Source organism: Equus quagga, chromosome 1, assembly GCF_021613505.1.
Source record: "Equus quagga isolate Etosha38 chromosome 1, UCLA_HA_Equagga_1.0, whole genome shotgun sequence".
Lineage (NCBI taxonomy): Eukaryota > Metazoa > Chordata > Mammalia > Perissodactyla > Equidae > Equus > Equus quagga.
In genome coordinates, this window is record NC_060267.1 from 42,511,579 (window position 1) to 42,530,861 (window position 19,283).

The 19,283-nt window shown below is 36.3% G+C and overlaps 1 protein-coding gene across 4 annotated transcripts in view; it reads left to right on the forward strand.

Annotated features, from left to right (window-relative positions):
- Nucleotides 1-19,283, forward strand: part of EPS8 (epidermal growth factor receptor pathway substrate 8) — a 170,926-nt gene that overhangs the window by 138,880 nt on the left and 12,763 nt on the right. For all 4 annotated transcript variants that reach the window (XM_046673718.1, XM_046673713.1, XM_046673732.1 and 1 more), the window contains 4 exons: nucleotides 1,774-1,954; nucleotides 7,365-7,495; nucleotides 10,446-10,554; nucleotides 11,668-11,811. In XM_046673718.1, the coding sequence (XP_046529674.1) occupies nucleotides 1,774-1,954; nucleotides 7,365-7,495; nucleotides 10,446-10,554; nucleotides 11,668-11,811 (565 nt within the window). The remainder of the gene's footprint in view (nucleotides 1-1,773; nucleotides 1,955-7,364; nucleotides 7,496-10,445; nucleotides 10,555-11,667; nucleotides 11,812-19,283) is intronic.

Below are 19,283 nucleotides of genomic sequence, written 5' to 3' on the forward strand. Positions count from 1 at the left end.
CTCATTTCCTGGTATGTCAATAAGTTATTTTTGCCTTCTTCATTTATCCAAATCTTTTTATTTCTCTCAATACTCAGAGCAGGTCATTCAATATGGCCAGTTAGAAGCTTGTCTTCCTATGCTTTTGAATGGGCTAGCCTAAAAGGAATGGACCAATTCTTTTTTTTTTTTTTTTCTTCTCCTCCTTTTCTTCTATTGAAACACATAGAAATCATTCCTGCTTATGTTTTGGACTTTGGCAGCTTCTTGTGTTGGAATATGGTTTACACATTAAATGGTTTACCAAGCAGAAAATTCTTTAAAAGCTCTGCAGTTGTTGCCTTTTTATTGAAAATATTATTTAGTAGGCTGTCCTGGTGGTGCAGTGGTTAGGTTCATTGTGCTCCACTTCAGCGGCCCAGGGTTCACGGGTTCAGATCTTGGGCATGGACCTACACCGCTCAGCAAGCCATGCTCTGGAGGCATCCCACATACAAAATGGAGGAAGCTGGGCACAGATGTTAGCTCAGGGCCAATCTTCCTCAAGCAAATAGGGGAGGATTGGCAACAGGTGTTTTTTTAGCTCAGGGTCAGTCTTTCCCACCCCCCAAAAATATATGTATATTATTTAAATTTATTTGTATATTAATATATTATATTAACATATAATATATTGGTTAAATAGATTTCTTAACTATATTAGATTTATGTAGGTTGTGATTTTTTGATAAGCCTAGGTGGGATCTTTTAATATTTTCCCATGAAACATTAAATTTTCAGATCTCATGGTACAAAAGTAGCTCAGGGCTTTTAAATTTCTTTGTTTTGGGTCCTACCTCAAAACCAGAAAATTAATGACCATGTAGTTTTTATAACTATATCAGAAGGAAATATCTTGTTAGCTCTTGACATGAGAAAATGGTCATTTCAGATCCTGATTGTTAAGAGTATTAGGAAATGAATCAGTGTATTTAAAAACTCATAAAATAGAAAGAATCATGAAGGTATGCAATAATCTGAGTAAAATGGCTCATTTCATCATAGTAGCGGTGTAGCCTGAAGAATGAAATCATGTGTGAAGGATAAGACAACATATTATAGCAGAAATGAAGCTGTAATTTCTGTCCTCGTCATTTTTGTGGTTCATGAGTGATTAGGAGCTTGTAGAAATGTCTCATTAGACTTATAAGAGTCATTAAATAATGAATGGGTGATGATTATGATTTACAGGTTAGTTCTAATTTGATTTTACTGATTAAAATCTAGCTGATACATTTAATTTATAAAATTGGTAATCTCTTTCATTTTAGGGGACTTCATAACTTAAAAAATCATAAACCTTAAGAACATTCTCTGCTCTTTCTCTTTTGAAAGATGTATCTAATATCAGGAGATTTCATAATGATGAGAGAGGAGGGAAGAGAAAGATGAGAATCTGTAACTACTTCAGATCTAGGGAAGTTTATATTCTCAATACTTGTTACACTTCTAGCTTCACATGTCCTTCGCAAATTTTCAAAAACCTGTATCCATGTTAAGCAGCTGAGTTAATGGAGAATTGAGGCAATGTAGTGAAAACAGATCCTGAAGCAGAATTCAATCTTTCTTTCATTTTATTGGTATTAAATACTAGTATAAGTGTGTGTACTTTTTGAGCAGAGGGAGGATAGATTAGGTATCCGTTGTTTTTGACTGTTGTTATTTGTTTTAGGGTTTTTTCGTGGCTAGGCTCACTGAAGAGAATTTTGAGCACGGATACGTTTCTTAATTTTATGTCTTAATGTCCTTCTACAGAGCAGAGTGGCCAAAAGAGCAGTTCATTCCACCATATATTCCCCGGTTCCGCAATGGTTGGGAGCCCCCACTGCTGAGCTTCATGGGAGCACCGTTGGAACAGGATCTTTATTCGCTGTCTGAGTCTGTGTCAAGTGTAGAACATCAGCGCAAACACGAAGCAAAACGATCTTCCTCAGAGGTAAAGTTTTTAAATGTCACCTTTTGTGGAAAGTGCAATAGTCCATGCCTTCTCCCATAAGTCTGATTGTGAGTTCTCATTTTATTGATCTGAAGGTTGTTCTAGAATCAGTGACTAAATGTCCTGCTGCCCTTAGTTACCTCTCTCCCCTCTTGGTCCTTGTTGTGACAGTTGCTCTGTTCCCTGTGAAGCCCGGCCCCAGCCCATAACATCCCTTGCAGCCCGCGGCCCTCCCTCCACCGCGCCTGCTGGTGTTCCCCAAGCCCTGGGGTGATCCTGTCTTTTTGTGTTGGGTACTTTCTCTCCTGGTCAGGAAACTGCCCTACCATTGCTTGGCTTATTCTTTCTGTTTTCCTCTCCCATCATCAACACCTCAAGATAGTTCACTGATCTGAGTTCCTTGCAGCCTGTCCCAACCACCTCTTTGCCAAATGTCCCATTTCTTTCTTTTATTTTTTTGCCTAGTTCTAAATCTCTAAAGTCCTATCAGCTTGGCTGAGGAAGCCAAAGTTTCTCCTGGACCCTGGTCTGCAGGCTCACATGATTGTGTATAACACGATTACATCTTGAGGAGATCACCAAATGTATTGTCTTTGAAGTATTTAGTAAGCTTTTGAGTATAACCTATTTCGGGAGCAAATTGAGGGATTGAAATTGGGTATGTTGTCTCTTCATATGCCTTAAGAATGATTTTTCTGTGACTGTTCTTGTTCTGTCAGAAAAGGAAAACATTCTTTAAAGCTGAACCAAACCGAATAGGATGATCAGGACCCGAGGAATTAGATGAATGAGGTCTAGTTTGAAGAAGAAACAGTAAATGATGACTAGATCCTTCTTGAAGTCTTGTTCATTTCCTTTATGTAATTCTTTGATTAATTTTCTCAGACTACTGTGGGTGTTTATAACGTGGCAAACATGATGTGAAGGAATAATTAGAAAACCAGACTAAATCCTCACATTTAAGGAAAAACATTTATATAAATTAAATTTCTTAAAATCATTCCCTTGGATATTAATTGTAATATTATAGAAGATTGGTTAAACAGACATTTTTCTAAAGAAGATATACTGATGGCCAACAAGCATGAAAAGATGTTCAGCATCATTAATTATTAGGGAAATGTAAACCGAAACTACATTGAGATATCATTGTGCACCTGTCAAAATGGATATTATTAAAAAGACAAGAAATAAATGTTGGAGAGAATGTGGAGAAAAGAGAACTCTCGTATACTGCTGATGGGAATGTAAACTGGTGTAGCCACTGTGGAAAACAGTGTGGAGATTTCTCAGAAAATTAAGAAAAGGGCTACCATATGATCCAGCTATTCACTTCTGGGTATTTATTCAAAGAATAGGAAAACACTAATTCAAAAAGATATATGCACCCCTATGTTCATTGTAGCATTGTTCACAATAGCCAAGACATGGAAACAACTTAAGTGCCCATTGACAGATGAATGGATAAAGAAGATGTGGCAGGCACACACATACATGCATATGTAAATACATACATACAATGGAATACTACTCAGCCATGAGAAAGATGAAATCCTGCCATCTGCAACAGCATGGATGGATCTCAAGGGCATTATGCTATGAGATAAGTCAGACAGAGAAAGACAAACACTATATGATTTCACTCATATGTGGAAGGTAAAAAACAACCACCACCACCAAACACATAAATACAGAGAATGGATTGGTTGTTACCAGAGGGGATGAGGAGTGGGGAGAGGGTGAAATGGGTAAAGGGGGACATTTGTATGTTGATGGATGGAAACTAGAGTTGTGGTGGTGAACACCATGTAGTGTATACAGAATTTGAATTATAATGATGTACACCTGAAGTCTATATAATGTTATAAACCATTGTTGCCTCAATTAAAGGAAAAAACACTGTATAATGTACTTTAATTACTTAATAGATTAGTGATACATGGATAACATTTAATATGTGATTTTGATATTTTTATATACACATGTTATTAAAATTTATATATTACCTGAGAAAATCAAATTCTGAAAGTGTCAAAAAAAAATAAAGCAAAATACTGCTTTGAAAATAATTTTTTCGAGTGTAATTGTTTTTTCTTCTGGCTGCATACAAGGGTAAAGGTGGACTCTGTAACTGCTCTTTCCTCTAAGTGAGTGGTTAAGAAGATGACCTCACAGCTCTGGGCATTGGTTGGGAGGCATTCACTTCTATCTGGATTTTAGAGTTTAGACCTCATCACCATGAATTTTCTTTCCTCAGAGAGGGCAACTTTTCTAGAAGATGTCATCAAACATGAAATTATGATGCACTTGCTGTTGCTTTAGTTACAGCTGACTATTTTCAAATCAGAAATTTCTGGCATACCGTCTTCATAACTTAAATCACAAAATATATCTATTTAATAATGTATGCCTCGGAAATTCACTTTTGTGAGTTCTTTTTCAATTTGTGCCTTTAAAGAGAGAGTAATATGCTCTGCGCTTCCAGTGTAAAAGTTTGTCTACTCTCGCTGAATAAGTAATTTTGAAAGAAGAATTACTGAGAATCTTTTCTTGTAACGAGTTATCATTTTCCTCTTGTAAACTATTTTCCATTTTATGGCGTAAGTACTTATTCAGAGGTTTAAAAAAGTAAATGAAAAGCTCCTGCTAGCAGTTTTAGGGCATTTTATGCCTTAAGATTTTACTGGAAAAGAGGGCAAGTAATGGTGATTTAAAATGCATAAAAAATGCAATCATTCCCAGAAGAAAGGTTTTATTATACTTTGTTGCTGCTAAAACAAATACACACAGGACAAGACTTGGATGATTCAAATCTGGTGGTTTTCTTTAGAATTGAAAGGCATAGGTGACATGGAGTGGCAAATACGGGTGGCAACACTTAGCTTCTTTACTTCCTCTGAAGCAGCAGCCACCCTTAACAAGGTTGTGTAGTCATCACTGTTAGTCATTTGTGATTATTTCACCCCGCCCTTCTAACATTCCCGGTTACTCTCAGACCCAATGACTTCAGACTGGCTGACCTCACTCTGTTATGGTCAGAGCTAGGCAACAGGTGTGAGTGATTCTAACAGTTTTGTATACACCCCTCCTTATAACAACCTTTCATAAAAACTTGCCTAAACATCTACTGCCTCTACTCTCTCTTACGGAAATAATGAACTGAATTAATGAAGCCATTTATTTTTTATTTTGACTTTGTTGAGGTATAATTGACAAATCGTTAAGATATTTAAAGCGTACATCTGGTGATTTGGTACACATATACGTTGAGAAAGGATCCCCCCATCTAGATAATTAATACATTGACATATCCATCACCTCATATATTTATTGTTTTAGGGGGAGGTGAAACACTTAAGTTCTACTCATAGCAAATTTTAATGATACAAATTTCAATTGTACAATACAGTGTTATGAACTAGAGTCACCATGATTTACATTAGATCCTCAGACCTTAATTCATTTATAGCTGAAAGTTTGTACCCTTTTACCAACCTCTCCCTATTTCCTCCAGCCCTTGGCAACCACTTTTCTCTTTTGTGTTTCTATGAGTTTGATTTTTTTTTTTAAGATTCTACACATAAGTGATACCTTGCGATATTTGTCTTTTTCTGTCTGGCTTATTACACTTAGCATAATGCCTTCAGGGTCCACCCATGTTGTCACAAATGACAGGATTTCCTTCTTTCTCATGGCCGAATAATATTCCATTGTGTGTATATATGTATGTATGTATGTATGCATATATATATAGATAGATAGATATATACCACATCTGCTTTATCCATTCATCTGTTTATGGACCCTTAGGTTGTTTCCATATCTTGGCTATTGTGGATAATGCTGCAATGAACATGGGGCTGACTGCAGATATTTCTTCAATTTCCATCAGTAATATACCCAGTAGTGAGACTGCTGAATTGCATGGTAGTTCTATTTTTAATTTTTATGACACCTGCATACTGTTTCCCATAGTGACTGCACCAATTTACATTCACATCAAGAGTGCACACGGGTTACCTTTTCTCCACACCCTTGCCAACGCTTGTTATTTCTTGTCTTTTTGATGATAGCCATCTCAACAGATAGGAGGTGATATCTCATTGTGGTTTTGATTCACATTTCCCTGATGATTAGTGATACTGAGAATCTTTTCATTTGCCTGTTGGCCATTTGTATGTCTTCTTTGGGAAAATGTCTGTTCAGGTCCTCCGACCATTTTTTAATTGGATTGTTTGGCGTTTTTTGCTATTGAGTTGTATGAGTTCTTTATACATTTTGGGTGTTAACTCCTTATCAGGTATATGATTTGCAGGTATTTTCTCCCATTCTTTAAGTTGCCTTTTCATTTTCTTGATGGTTTAAGCTAAGGAATTTAAGTGGTGAAAATTGTTTATTTGTATTTTTGTGTTAAGTGTATTCCAGTGACGAATATTCCAGAGTAATATAATATGGGTAATTTGACATCAATACTGGTCCATCGGGGAAATCTCAACTATTCTGTCTGTGGATAAGCTCAGCCCTACACCTGCCAATTTTTTCATCAGAATTAACTATAGTAAACATGTGTCTGACACTTTTCTAAAATATTCCCAATTTCAAATATTTTGCCTGAGTAAATCTATAAATAATCGAAATAGCCAGGAATTCCATTGCTTCACGGTCTATCGTGCAATCCCCATCCTTCATTTTACATAAAGAAATAATACAAAGTCTTTAGGTGAATGTTTTTTTGGTTGTTTCTTTGTTTTCCCCCCGTAGCTCTAAAACCATGCTGCTCCCTGGGACCTGTAGACCTCAGCTCTCCCTAGGGGTAGCCTGGTAGCCCAGTACTATTGACCATCAAGATAAATGTGTTTCTGCCTTTCTGCGTTTCCTTCAACAGTGAATCTGATAATAGTGCTGTCATTCTTTAACAAGTAAAAAATTGTGTCTATGTACATTTTAAAAATGAGAAAAATGGTATAATTTTAATGCATAGAGTTCATATAATTTTCCAGTGACAGTATTTGCTTTGCCAGAGTGGTAAAGGTCTGTGTCTTAAACATAGAGAGCAAGGATTAAGGGTTTTATTCCTGTTGTTTTTAGACCATTTTTATACAAGCTGTTAAAGTCTGCCTAAAACCAAAGTCACCTGTTACTGAAATTCCTGAGGAAAGAATTTATTGCTTTCGTGCCTGGCTATTTCCAGAATTAAGATTTAGCCTTTGCATTAATTGCTTTCCTTACTACTTAGGGCTTTACAAGTAGGTGTACAAAAATGTATCACCGCCATTTCATAATTTATTAACATAATGGTCAATCACTTGAAAATGAAACTGACCACAATATCGTGGCGGGTTCTTGTTGACTGATGTTAGTGCTCATTCATAGTATTGCTGATTCTTTAACCTCCCCTCCTGTCTTTCAGCAATCCAGTCTATCAGAGTATCCTGCAGCTGATGGGTATGCATTCAATAACATTTACCCAAGAGGGTCGCATCTGGATCAAGGGGAAGCCGCCGTTGCTTTTAAGCCAACTCCTAATCGCCATGTAGATAGGTAACATTTCATGGGCACCATTTGGAGAGCTGTGGATGACTGTTTCTGGTTTAGTGTAAATAGAGGTGACAGTGTCTGCATTGTTCACTGCTTCTTTAAGCTTTCCATCTGTTAATTATTTGATAAAGTTACGTTTGTTCCTTTTTAGAACTGGCTTTGATGAACAAAAGATGTCTGGACCTCCAGTGTGTAATTTAGTGCAAATGCTTTTAGATGACTTTCTCTTTTTAAGAATATGCTTCTGACAAAATCTGTAAATCAAGAAGAAAGGAGAATTGTTCTGAAACTCTCTGTTAGTTGGTACCAGATGGTCTCTAAAGATCTTTCCAGCCCTATAACTTTTAAAGGAAATAATTTCCATCTTTCTCTCCCCCAACAAAAACTAAATCCCTTCCTTTAGATAGAAATATTTAAACTAAATATAAGTTAAATATTTAAACAGAGTCAATGCCTTATTTGCCATTCTTACCATTTCATCTTATTATATTTTATTTTTACTTTCTAGTTTTACATTTCATTTCTTTTCCCATATTTTCACTCTTAAAAAAATTCAGTATAGGCAAAGATGGAGAATTGAGGTAAGGAAGAAATAAATGAAGTGGAATAGGTTCACTTTTTCAGTCTTGTTTTCTAGCCACTGCAAGTGAGGTTTGCTTAGAGGCCAACCCCTATACCAAAGAGAAAGAAAAGGAGGTGAAATATTGGTCACAAGGATACAGGAGATGATCATCAGATGAAGTGGAGTAGAGAACTTGTCCTAGGACTTTCCTACCTCAAAGCCTCTCTTAGCACCATGTTGCGTGCACTTTGTTTCTTCTCAGTATACTCTTTCCTTAATAGAATCTAAATAAAGTGAGATTTAAAATTTTTGGTTTTTGTCAGGAATGAAGACAGAGGGATTAAGTAACTGATGTGCAAATTATACAGGTATAACTCTTAAGGGCAACAGTAGCATATTAAATTGGGTACAAAGAAAAATCAATGAATAATACGTTTTGAAAATGCCAACATATGAAATGAGTTTTAATTATAGATTCAATTTTTAGTAGATATAGGTGAAAATCAGTTTGGATATTTAAAAATTATTGCATTGAAATTCTTCTTGACTAACTCATTACTCATCCTATTATTTTCTTTTTCCTTTTTTCTGTCTTAGCTGTCAATATTCTGGAAATTATTTCAGATTAGTAATTCTTACCTTTTCTTTTTGTTCCATTGCTCCAGTAAATTGGGATGGTTTTTCACAGCTAAGCAGCTAGAAAACCACTTGAGTACCTTTCTCATGTGTGTTCAGAGTTATAGTACGTATTGATAGTAGAAAACTTTTATCATGTTCTGTTTTAAGACCACATCTAGCACGTTGTGGCCACTCAGTAAGTGTTTGTAGATTTATTTGATTGACTTACTGAATGACTGAACAGGTACGTGATTGTGTACCTAACATTTCAAAGTCACTACCTCTCTGTCCTTCACCTGCAAATCTATTGTAAGGTATAGTATTACCGATGGAAAACCCTCTGCCATTTATTTTGGGTAGCGTATCACAAAGCCTTTTAAAAGTTTACCTCGATCTTTATAGAGTATCAGGGGAGTAGGTATACCTTTGACTTACTGATTTAGTCATATCTCTGTACCCTACCTACTTCCAAAATGGATTCAGGCAGCTCCCTTAAATGATATTCAGTTAAAGTAATATAAATTTTACGAATTAAATAAATAAAATACAAAATTAAAAAATCAAAAGTGAGCGTAAGAGTTAAATATTTGAGGTATAGGTTGACACTGTGATTGAATTTCAAATTTGTCTTTGAACTTCATCATTGTCTGCAAAAAGAGAAACATAATCATTTACTATCATTAGGAAAAGGAAGAAGTATATATCAATTCATTAGGATAAACAATGTTTTTCTTAGTATTAAATCCTCAAAAATATTTATCTCATGGAATTTTACATAGGATATGAGCAATGATGTAAGGAACATTATTTTTAAACATATATTTGTCCCTCATTTGGAGAATACTGTGGTGAATTTCAGAAGGTTTCTTTTAGTAACCTTTGATAAATAAGAAATGTAAATGGAATTTAGGGAAAAAAATTACATGAAGGAGTATTCAAGTATATAGATATTAGAGTTGTCAAAATTTAGCCAGAGAGACTTTTTTTAAAAAATACATTGAATAGTAGGTGGATTGTATATCTCACTTGTCTGTCCTTATGGATTGCCTCTCTCGGCTGGGCTATCCTAATAGGAGCTGGATAGTTGATAGATACCTGGATCATTGATGTTCTATGTTGCTAAGGAAATTTGTCATCATTATTGCAAAAACCATCTGAAAGTTCTGGTCTGATGTGAAGTACACAGAGGTTTGGAATTTGTTTTTATAATTATTACTATTACTAACCTTAACCTCTATTACACATGAGGAAATGCAGTAAATACCATATGAAGTATACAGTCATGCATCACTTAACCATGGGGATACAGTCTGAGAAATGTGTCCTCAGGAGATTTTGTCATTGTGTGAACATCACAGAGTGTACTTAGGCAAACCTAGATGGTATAGCCTACTGCACACCTAGGCTATCCAGTACTGATCTTATGAGATCACCATTGTATATGTGGTCTGTCATCGACCGAAACCTTGTTATGCAACGCGTGACTGTATTCACTTTTCAGTGAAATTACCATGTCATTAGATACACCACCTGTTGAATTCAGACCCCTCAAGTTTATTTTTTGCCCAGCCGTAGTTTGTGCATTTTAATTGTAAGACCTCCAAACTTTCTTTTAGTTCTCATATTCTGTAAGACATAATAAAACTAAACTACTATCTAAATAATTGGTCAAAATGTTTTCTGGTAGGGATTGGCTTGCCTTAATGTTTTACTTCTATTTTCAGCCTCTAGGAAGAGCTAGCATAAAATAATCTTTTTTCTTTCTTTTTATAGAAATTATGATCCAGTCAAAACACAACCCAAGAAATATGCCAAATCCAAGTATGACTTTGTGGCAAGGAACAACAGTGAGCTCTCAGTTCTGAAGGATGATATTTTAGAGGTAGTAAAATTTTACCTTTTTTATGCTCTTCATAAAGTGGATTTATTGTATTCCTCTCTTGGTATATATCTAACCCTTCCCCAAAGAAACCTTCCTCAGAAATCGGACGTCAAGAAATTATTCTTCAGTATTATTTTATTTTACCAGTGATACACTATGTTATAGATACCTGTATCTCTTGAGGCGAGTTAGCTGCTTTATCCATCTTCTGTTTGTTTGGGGGAGGACGGAGGTTGGATTTCTTTACTTATTTTTCTCTCTTCCTTTTTCTGGGATTTATTCATTTGGGAATCAAGGCTAGTTATCAATTCAGATGTAGATGTACCATAATAATTTAATAGGAAAAAACTTTTCCTTCCTCCTCTCCTGTTACCCTTGCATAGACATACCCAACAGTGAGTGAGCAGGCTGGGAATAATCTACCATGCCTTCTGAATCTCCTTCTTAGGTTGTAACTGAGAGTTCATCTTTTTTTTTTTTTTTGAGGAAGATTAACCTTGAGCTAACATCTGCCGCCAATCCTCCTCTTTTTGCTGAGGAAGACTGGCCCTGAGCTAACATCCGTGCCCATCTTCCTCTACTTCATATGTGGGACGCCTGCCACAGCATGGCTTGACAAGCAGTACACCCAGGATCCAAACTGGCAAACCCCAGGTTGCCAAAGCAGAATGTGCAAACTTAACCGCTGCACCACTGGGCCGGCCCCAAGAGTTCATCTATTTTAATATATAATGTGGGATGGTCACAATAACTTTTGTAAAAAAAAAGTGATTTTCACACTTTTCCTTTCTATTCCAAAGATGGTTGACAATAGACCTTTCCAAGAGAGTCATGTTAGTCACCTATAGTACTTCAGATAATGCAAATAGTTAAACATTTTTGGGAGGTAATATGGAGTTTGGGTAGATTCTTGATAGTGGTCCCACTCCTTTTCTATACTAGTAATTGTAATCTTTAGTGTAATGCCTGAGAATCATTCAATCCACAGTATGTTGATGCTAAGTCAACTTATTAGAAGTGAAAAAGTTTCTTGGTCTAGGAATAAAAATTGAACTTCCTTCAATTTTGGCTTTGGTGCAGAAATGATGCCTTTATTTTCTTGCTTGATGGCAGATCCTTGATGATAGGAAGCAATGGTGGAAAGTTCGAAATGCAAGTGGAGAATCTGGATTTGTGCCAAATAATATTTTGGATATCGTGAGACCTCCAGAATCTGGATTAGGGCGTGCTGATCCACCTTACACACATACCATACAGGTAATTATGATTTCTTAGCAGAATTTACAAATTTTCCAATTCATTACTCTTAAACAGAATTTAAACATCTTTAGTGGGTTAATCATTTTGGGGCTTAATTGGTGGTACAATTTGCACAGTTTTTTCCTAGGGTAATCGGTGGGCAGAGGTGAGAGACATAGGGAAGAATTACACATGTTTTCTGATTTACTTCTTCAGGAAATTGCTCAAAATGTTTACCATTCAATGACTCTTTCTCTGAATGCTATTTTTTTCACCCTACAATATTTCTGACGTTTGGAGAAATAGTATTTCCACCTCTTTCCTCTTACCCATAGCTCTCCTACCCGATGGCTTCCTCTTGGTAGAGGATGGTACTGAGAGAGTGGCTGGAGTCTCCAGCAGTTCATCTTCACCAGACTTTGCTCTCATTCTCTTCAATGTTCTGCCACAGACTAACCTTGAACTTGCGTTCATCTCACCTTACACTAGCACATGAGTATTTGTTCAGTTGGACTATAATAATTTTTCTTTCTTGAATTCAAGATTAAAATGTGGTTATGATATACGTTAGATGGGCCAGGCTTTCTCTTCTTGATCATTGAATAATTCTTGAGTCCCATGCCATGTTTTCAGGATTTCAGTGACCCTGGTTATCTCATTCACCCTGACACCTGAATTCACTTGTTATTAAAGTCTTGGGATTTTTGGCCTGTGGCAGAATCTCTAGAGTCAGATCTGCCAACAGAGACAAGATGGATGGACTACCCTCTGAACCTGTGTTGGCTTCTTTCTCATGCCTCCAGGAAGAATTCTTTCAATTTTCAGAATCTTGAGCAAAGATCACATCTGACCCCCTAATAATGCCATAAATTCGAGAAGAAGCCAAAGCTGCATAGAGTATGCAGTGAAACAGTTAATTTCCATTCCTAGGCTTAGCAAAATACAGGTTGTCGAAACCCAGAATTGTGTCATGTGCTGCCATGACCGTTCTTAAGTACTTCTGGCTCCTCATGGCGTTCGAGCCAGTACAAGTCCTGGACTTATCCAGAGTGACTTTTGGCCTTATTAGAATCCAAGAACCAAGCAAACATTTAAAATAAAGAATTGGTGTACCATTTGTATATCTTGATAACTTAAAGTGATGGCAATGGAAATTTAGTTTGCTGTGCTTATGTTTTGGCTGGCCTGACATCCATATATATTATGTACTTATTTTATGTTCGTCATTTGTTATTAGCTGTTGATGCCAAAGAAGGAGTTTGAGTTATTCAAGGTATGGTCTACTCCATTTACCATGGATTTTTGAAGTGAATTTTCTAACTTAGTTTTAATACCTTTTTCTTTCCTAAGTTCTTCCTTTTCTGATTTTGAGATGTGGTTTCTCAACATCCTATAGGCTTCTGTCTGGTTTGTAAATGCCAGTTCTTCATGTTCTTTCTGTTAGAGTGCCTTAAACAGTGTTTAGAGTGTATGCTTGAAATGTATGCCTAAAGTAGTGATAGAGTATATACCTTTTAAGCTGTAAGGACTGTTTTTAATACTTAACTCATGATAAACTATAAGAAACACTATTTACCAGGGATATCCTTAGTTGCTGTTTGTGAACAGAAGCCAAGAGTTTATATTTTAGGTGTTAAAAACAATTATTCAAGTTTGTTTTTCTTTGTGTGCATGGTTGCTAGAAATGGGCAAACTCCAGTAAAATAAGATACCTAAAACTGGCAAATAATGTAAATTCTAAATATTTTCCCCCACCTGCGATTTCCTAAGGAGTTTAACCTCTCTTACCTTTTCCTGTTTACTGTTCAGTCTTGCCTTTTTCTTCAATCCTGATTCCTTGCTTGAGCCATAAGTTGGCTTTTCTGTTTAAATGTTGCTTCTGTCTAAAATTGAACCAAAACTGTTAATACCTACCATAGGTAGAGAGAGTACTTGTTTGAGAACATAAAATCTATTCCTCCTTTCGTGAACAGAGCCTCATCTTATATTTTTGTCACCTTTGGCACAACCAAGAACTTTTTTAAGTGCTCACAAGTTTCAGGAGTTTGTTTTGCCCTTTTATGTAAATAGAAACTTGTGAGGATTTCCTGCTTGGGCTATTTCCCTTTAAACTTTTCAACACTATCTCACTGTCTTCTGAAAATTTCTGGCTGCAACGCTGAATGCAGTGATGTATGCAGAAATGTGTATAGAAGCTCTTGTGTGTGTGTGTGTGTGTGTTTAGGTGGAGGGAAGCACTTTTACAAGGCATTAAAAACAATCTATTTTTTAACACCTCCTGAAAGTTTTGGGCTAAGGCCAACCAAACCACTAGACTTTGTCAGATTTTAATAAGCAAGCTTGACAATCTGCTATCTGGCATACATACTGCTCTAAAAGGATTCCTGTTCTCAAAGCATTTATAACACACACACAAAATGACTAGATAGAGTAGGAAGGAAAAGAAAAAAGTTCCTCATAAATATGTGCCCATCATTTTGTATCTCTACGACATTACCAGATACATTCATCTACAATGTCTAAAGATATTTCCTGCAGCCTATTTCAGAATGACAAAAAAGCTACCACCATGTTTATATAAATTCTAGAGATCCTAACATCCTAACTTATAGACTGCCACTGGATTACAAACATAGCAAAAGCAATTCTGTGTCTTATTCATCTTTTCATTCATTCACCCCAAAAATATTTATTGAGTGCCAGTGTCTCGCACTTGATAAAAAGAAAGACAGAAAGCATAGCACTGATCAGATCCTGCATAAAGCATGCTGTCTGGAATCAAATCTCCAGGCCACCTGCCATGGCTTTACTCCTCCCTTTGTGCTTGTGTATTAGGAGCAGCCACCATCTCTCTTCAGAAATGGCCAACAGCAAACTTTTTCCCATGGCTCTTCCATCCGATGGTATAAAAGTATTTGAAGAAACTTAAAGAAACTTCTTACAAAAACATTTTAGATCCCTGTACTATACTGCAGAAAGATGCTCATGCTGTGTGCCAGGCATTGTTTAAGGACTTATCAAAGACTGATTCATTTAATTCCCAGAACAACCTTATGCGCTAGCACATTTTATATATGAGTAGACTAAGGTACAGAGAAGTAACTTGCCCACAGTTACACAGCTATGAGAAGTCAGGATTGGGACCCAGGAATCAGAGTCCATGCTCTGATGTACTCAACTGTTATAAGGAATAGTGCTTAGAAAAGGTTGTCATCTCATTTTGTATAGACATGGTTTTTCACTATATGAATGCTTAAAGTGAGATCTTCTCAGAATAGCTTTACCATGCATTGTACTGTGATAAAAGTTGATCTGATTAGACACCATTTTTGAAATTGGATTTTTGCCTTATGCATCCATTCCTTGGATTTCATGAATTCTTTCTCTTTTTTTTATCATATAGGAAAATAATCCAAATTATATAATTCACTTACAAAGTAGACATTTTTTGAATGGTGGGAGTAAAGGAATTAGATGTGAACTATTTCCATGTAGCATCTGCAAGCCACCAAATGTTTTAAAAATGCACATAATTATGACTTGTTTTCATACCCTCTGTTTCCTATACGGAAGAAGTATATATCTGAATAATGGCAGACCCTGGGTGAAGGGCGCAAGAGCAGCCCTTGCCTGTTGTTCACACTTTGGGTTAGAGATTCTCTTCTGATGGCAGGGATGCTAGTCCCTGGCACCAGTAGTGAGGGGTAGGTGTTGAATTGCCACCCGACGTCCCTGAGAGTCCAGGCTATTTAATATCCTCACATTTGAAGTGATTTTTAACAACTCTGTAAAAACAGCCATTCCCACCTAATGTGTTTCCCCCGTGGCTTCAGCAAAGATTTAAAAATAAAAGGGAGGGAGGTAATAGAGAATATGTGAAAGATATGGAACATACAAAAATGTTGGATGAAACCACAGGGAAAAGGAAGTAAATGCTTATGAGAGGTTATGGAGAAATGAAGATAAATAACATATCTTTTGATAAAAATTTTGTTGTAGCACGTTTGAGGGCTTTATAGTATTTTAGCTGGGCAAGAAACGCACATCAGGGTGCTTTCTCCCCATCTGGCATCTACTTGCCACATGAAGTTTCCTGATATTTCTTTTGACTTGATTTCCAGACGTCCAGCACTGTGGCTGTTCATCTACGAGAATTACCCTTTGGCCCACATAAAGTCTCATGTTATATGCCAAGGACAGAAGCCAGACCCTCCCCTGCTATTATGTCTAGTGCACTCAAAGGCTTGACTGAAGAAGTCTTTCATTTATGATTAATTATTAAGTCTGTGTGCTTATTATTATTATAGATATTCTTCCTCTACCAAGATGCAAATAATTATGAATGTCTGGTCATTCTGGTCCTTTAAATTCAACAGAGAGTTTCCCATCTTTTCTATTTCCTAGCAAGAGGTATTATGACATTGTGGAAAAAAAAACTGAATCTAGGTATTGGTAGACGAGGATTCTAGTCCTGGTTCTGCCACGAACTAGCTGTGTGACCTTAAAGAAAGCATTTTAGTTTTCTGTACTTGAGTTTACTCAGCTTTGAAATGGAAGGGGACACATTTCGTGATCTCCACAATCCAGTCTAGGTATAAAATTTTGTTATTTTCTATATGCATGTTTAAATAGCCCTAAATTAAAAGTAGAACTATTTTCTACAGGTGACTCCTGAGCCACTAGCACTACTAATTTCAGCCCATGTTAGGAATACTCAGTTTTTCAAGCTCAGTCCAGACATTCAGAGACAACTGGACAGAGAGCAATCGTTTTCCTAAAGATGCCTTCATGTTCATTCCAGCAGACCAACTTCCTGATGATATCCAGTTCTTTAAAATTTACGACATTTTTTGATTTTAGTTTTTTAAGATTAATCTCAGAACTCTATTCATCTATTAATTAGAGGCATGGTTTTTAGATAAGGATGGTTACTTTTTATTCTGCCCCATGTGTTTACATTTTCCCAAATATTTCTTGCAATAATTTGAACAATACCCACTCTCTCTTTATATATATATATACATATATGTGTATATAAACTACTGTCCCACATGCACATGTGCAGAATGATAAAATTTAAAAATTTTTAAAATTTGAAATAATTTTTAAAATTATAAAATTTTCTGTATTTGTTTAGACTGCTTATTAGTTTATCTCACTAAAACACACCATAATATATATTTCCTTTTGTAAGAAGAAGAATTTGTCTTACATTTAATGAGCTCTAGTTGTGTTCTTTTTAAGCTATAAGAATGAGATGAGCCTATATCTTAATATTTTAAAAACACAATAATATACATATAGTTACTGAAATAGTCTACACTGTTTATACTGTACTGTGAGTCTATATAATTAGTTTTCCATGGCTAGATAGGAGTGATGGAAATTAATTATATATTTACAAGCTTACAAGCTCCTTCACCGGTTGATTTGTGGGCAGGTAATTTTACTGTCAAAAACTAATTTGCTCATGTTTTTCTGATATTTGATGTGAAGCATAATTGATATTATTTTAGTTCCATCTTCTCTATTAATTTTCTCATTTGATGTGATTTGCTCCATTTTCTAATAGCAATTACTTGGCGAGCTGTCAGAGGTAACCCATATTTGTTCCCTCATGGCACTGCTTTTTAATATAATCTTTTGGATTCAATCTCTGGACTGAACGCCCTCCAAATGTTCCAGCTGTGCCTAGTTTTCATTTGCAGAATTACAAAGAGACTAAATTTAGAGGAAAAACATGTAGGTTAAATTTTTAAGAACAGTGCAATTTTAATGGCTTTGTTGGGCTTGCTTGCATAATTTCCCCGCTGAAGCAGTATCTTACAAATCAGGAACTTAATCTCTAAATAACTTTCTTTAATCCTTGAGAATTTCTACTCAGCTTTAATGGCTAAAGAAAAGTGACTCATTCCAACTTAATTATCAATAGGAAAGAACATTTTCCATGGGGTCTAGTAATTCTGACTTCTTTCACAGAAAGAGAAAAAGCCAAAAAGAGAAAGAACTTTAAATATATTTGTGGGAGATAAAAGGCAAGGGTTAGGAAGTGACAGTTAGGGTACAAAAGTAGGTCCACAGCAAGGTGACCAGTCATTCCAGTTTGCTCACAACTGAGGGGTTTGGAGGGATTTTCAGTGCTGGAACTGGGAAGTCCTGGGAACCAGGGAGAGTTAGTCAAGATGTCATTATTGGATTTGGAGCTTCAGCACCCTTCGTTTGGGAGAAGAAAGTTCAGGAGTTAGTTCTGCCCTCCAAGACTTTCCATAAGTTGAGGGTGCATTGGAATCATCAATTCTCTACCTTCAACCAAACGTAGCCAAGGGACAGAAATAACGAAGGGAAGAGCTGTAATTGGGTGGTAGGTAAAGAAGAGTGAGGCAGATAGGGAGGGACATAGAAAAGTGTCAAGAGTCAATGCAGATTCTGTTTCCTCCACACCAAGAATGACATCAGTTTCCACGGAAAAGCTGCCTGGATTGCTGTTTCAGACAGGTTGTAATGATTTGAGGAAGGCACTTTCCCCCCTTTCCATTCCAGGGGTGGGAAGCATGAGGCAGCAAGAGAGATCAAGAAAAGGGGACAATATGCAAGTAGATAAAATGTATGACATAATTCATGAAAAATTTTCATATGGTTTCTCTTTACTTTAATCAAGTATATATCTAAGCCTATTATTCTGTTAGGTTATCCTGATAAAGCTGCATTATAGAGCAATGACAGATGAATGAAACGAGGCACAGAAGATTTGGTGCGCCTGTCTTCAGTCTCTAATGTAACAATAACACAACCATACTCAGTTTTTCACATTATTATTTGATGGATAGCAGAACACTAGCTGTTCGTGTTTTTATGAAAGCAGAAAATGTGAGTCATCATGAAATGCAGAGCTGATAGTATTTTTTGTTTGCTTGTTTAAGCTTTAAAAACAGTAAACTGTGACACTTTTGAAATCCTGCTGTGAGAATTCACTAGCCCTTCATGAAATTATGTGCAAAGGACATTCTTTTCAAGGGAACATTGCATATACTTTAATCAGATGGCTTTGGTGTGTGCTAAGTGTTACATTTGGTGATGTTTGCTGTATTTTGATTGCTTTAAATATTTTATTGGCCCAAATATAGGAACATTGTTTTGTGGGGAATAATAATAATGATATTAAATGCTAATATATTATTGAATATATCAGAAATGTTTCTAGGCCCTGGATGCTCAAGGGGCAGCTATCTCTCTTTCTTTCCCGTCTAACTCCGTGGCTCACCCTATGAATCTTAACCCCTTGTTCCTTCCCTTCCTCTCTGCCTCTCTCCTCCCTTTCATCCCGTTCCTTCCCATATCTGGCAGCCTTATAAAAACTTCTTTCAGTTCCTCTTCCATCCTTGCTTTCTGCCCTTCCCACCTTGTCCACCCCACTGGCTGGTGAGTGGTAGCTTTTAAAGAGACAGAAAACATCTAGGGCTCTTTCCCCACACTAGTTTCCACAGGTGTTA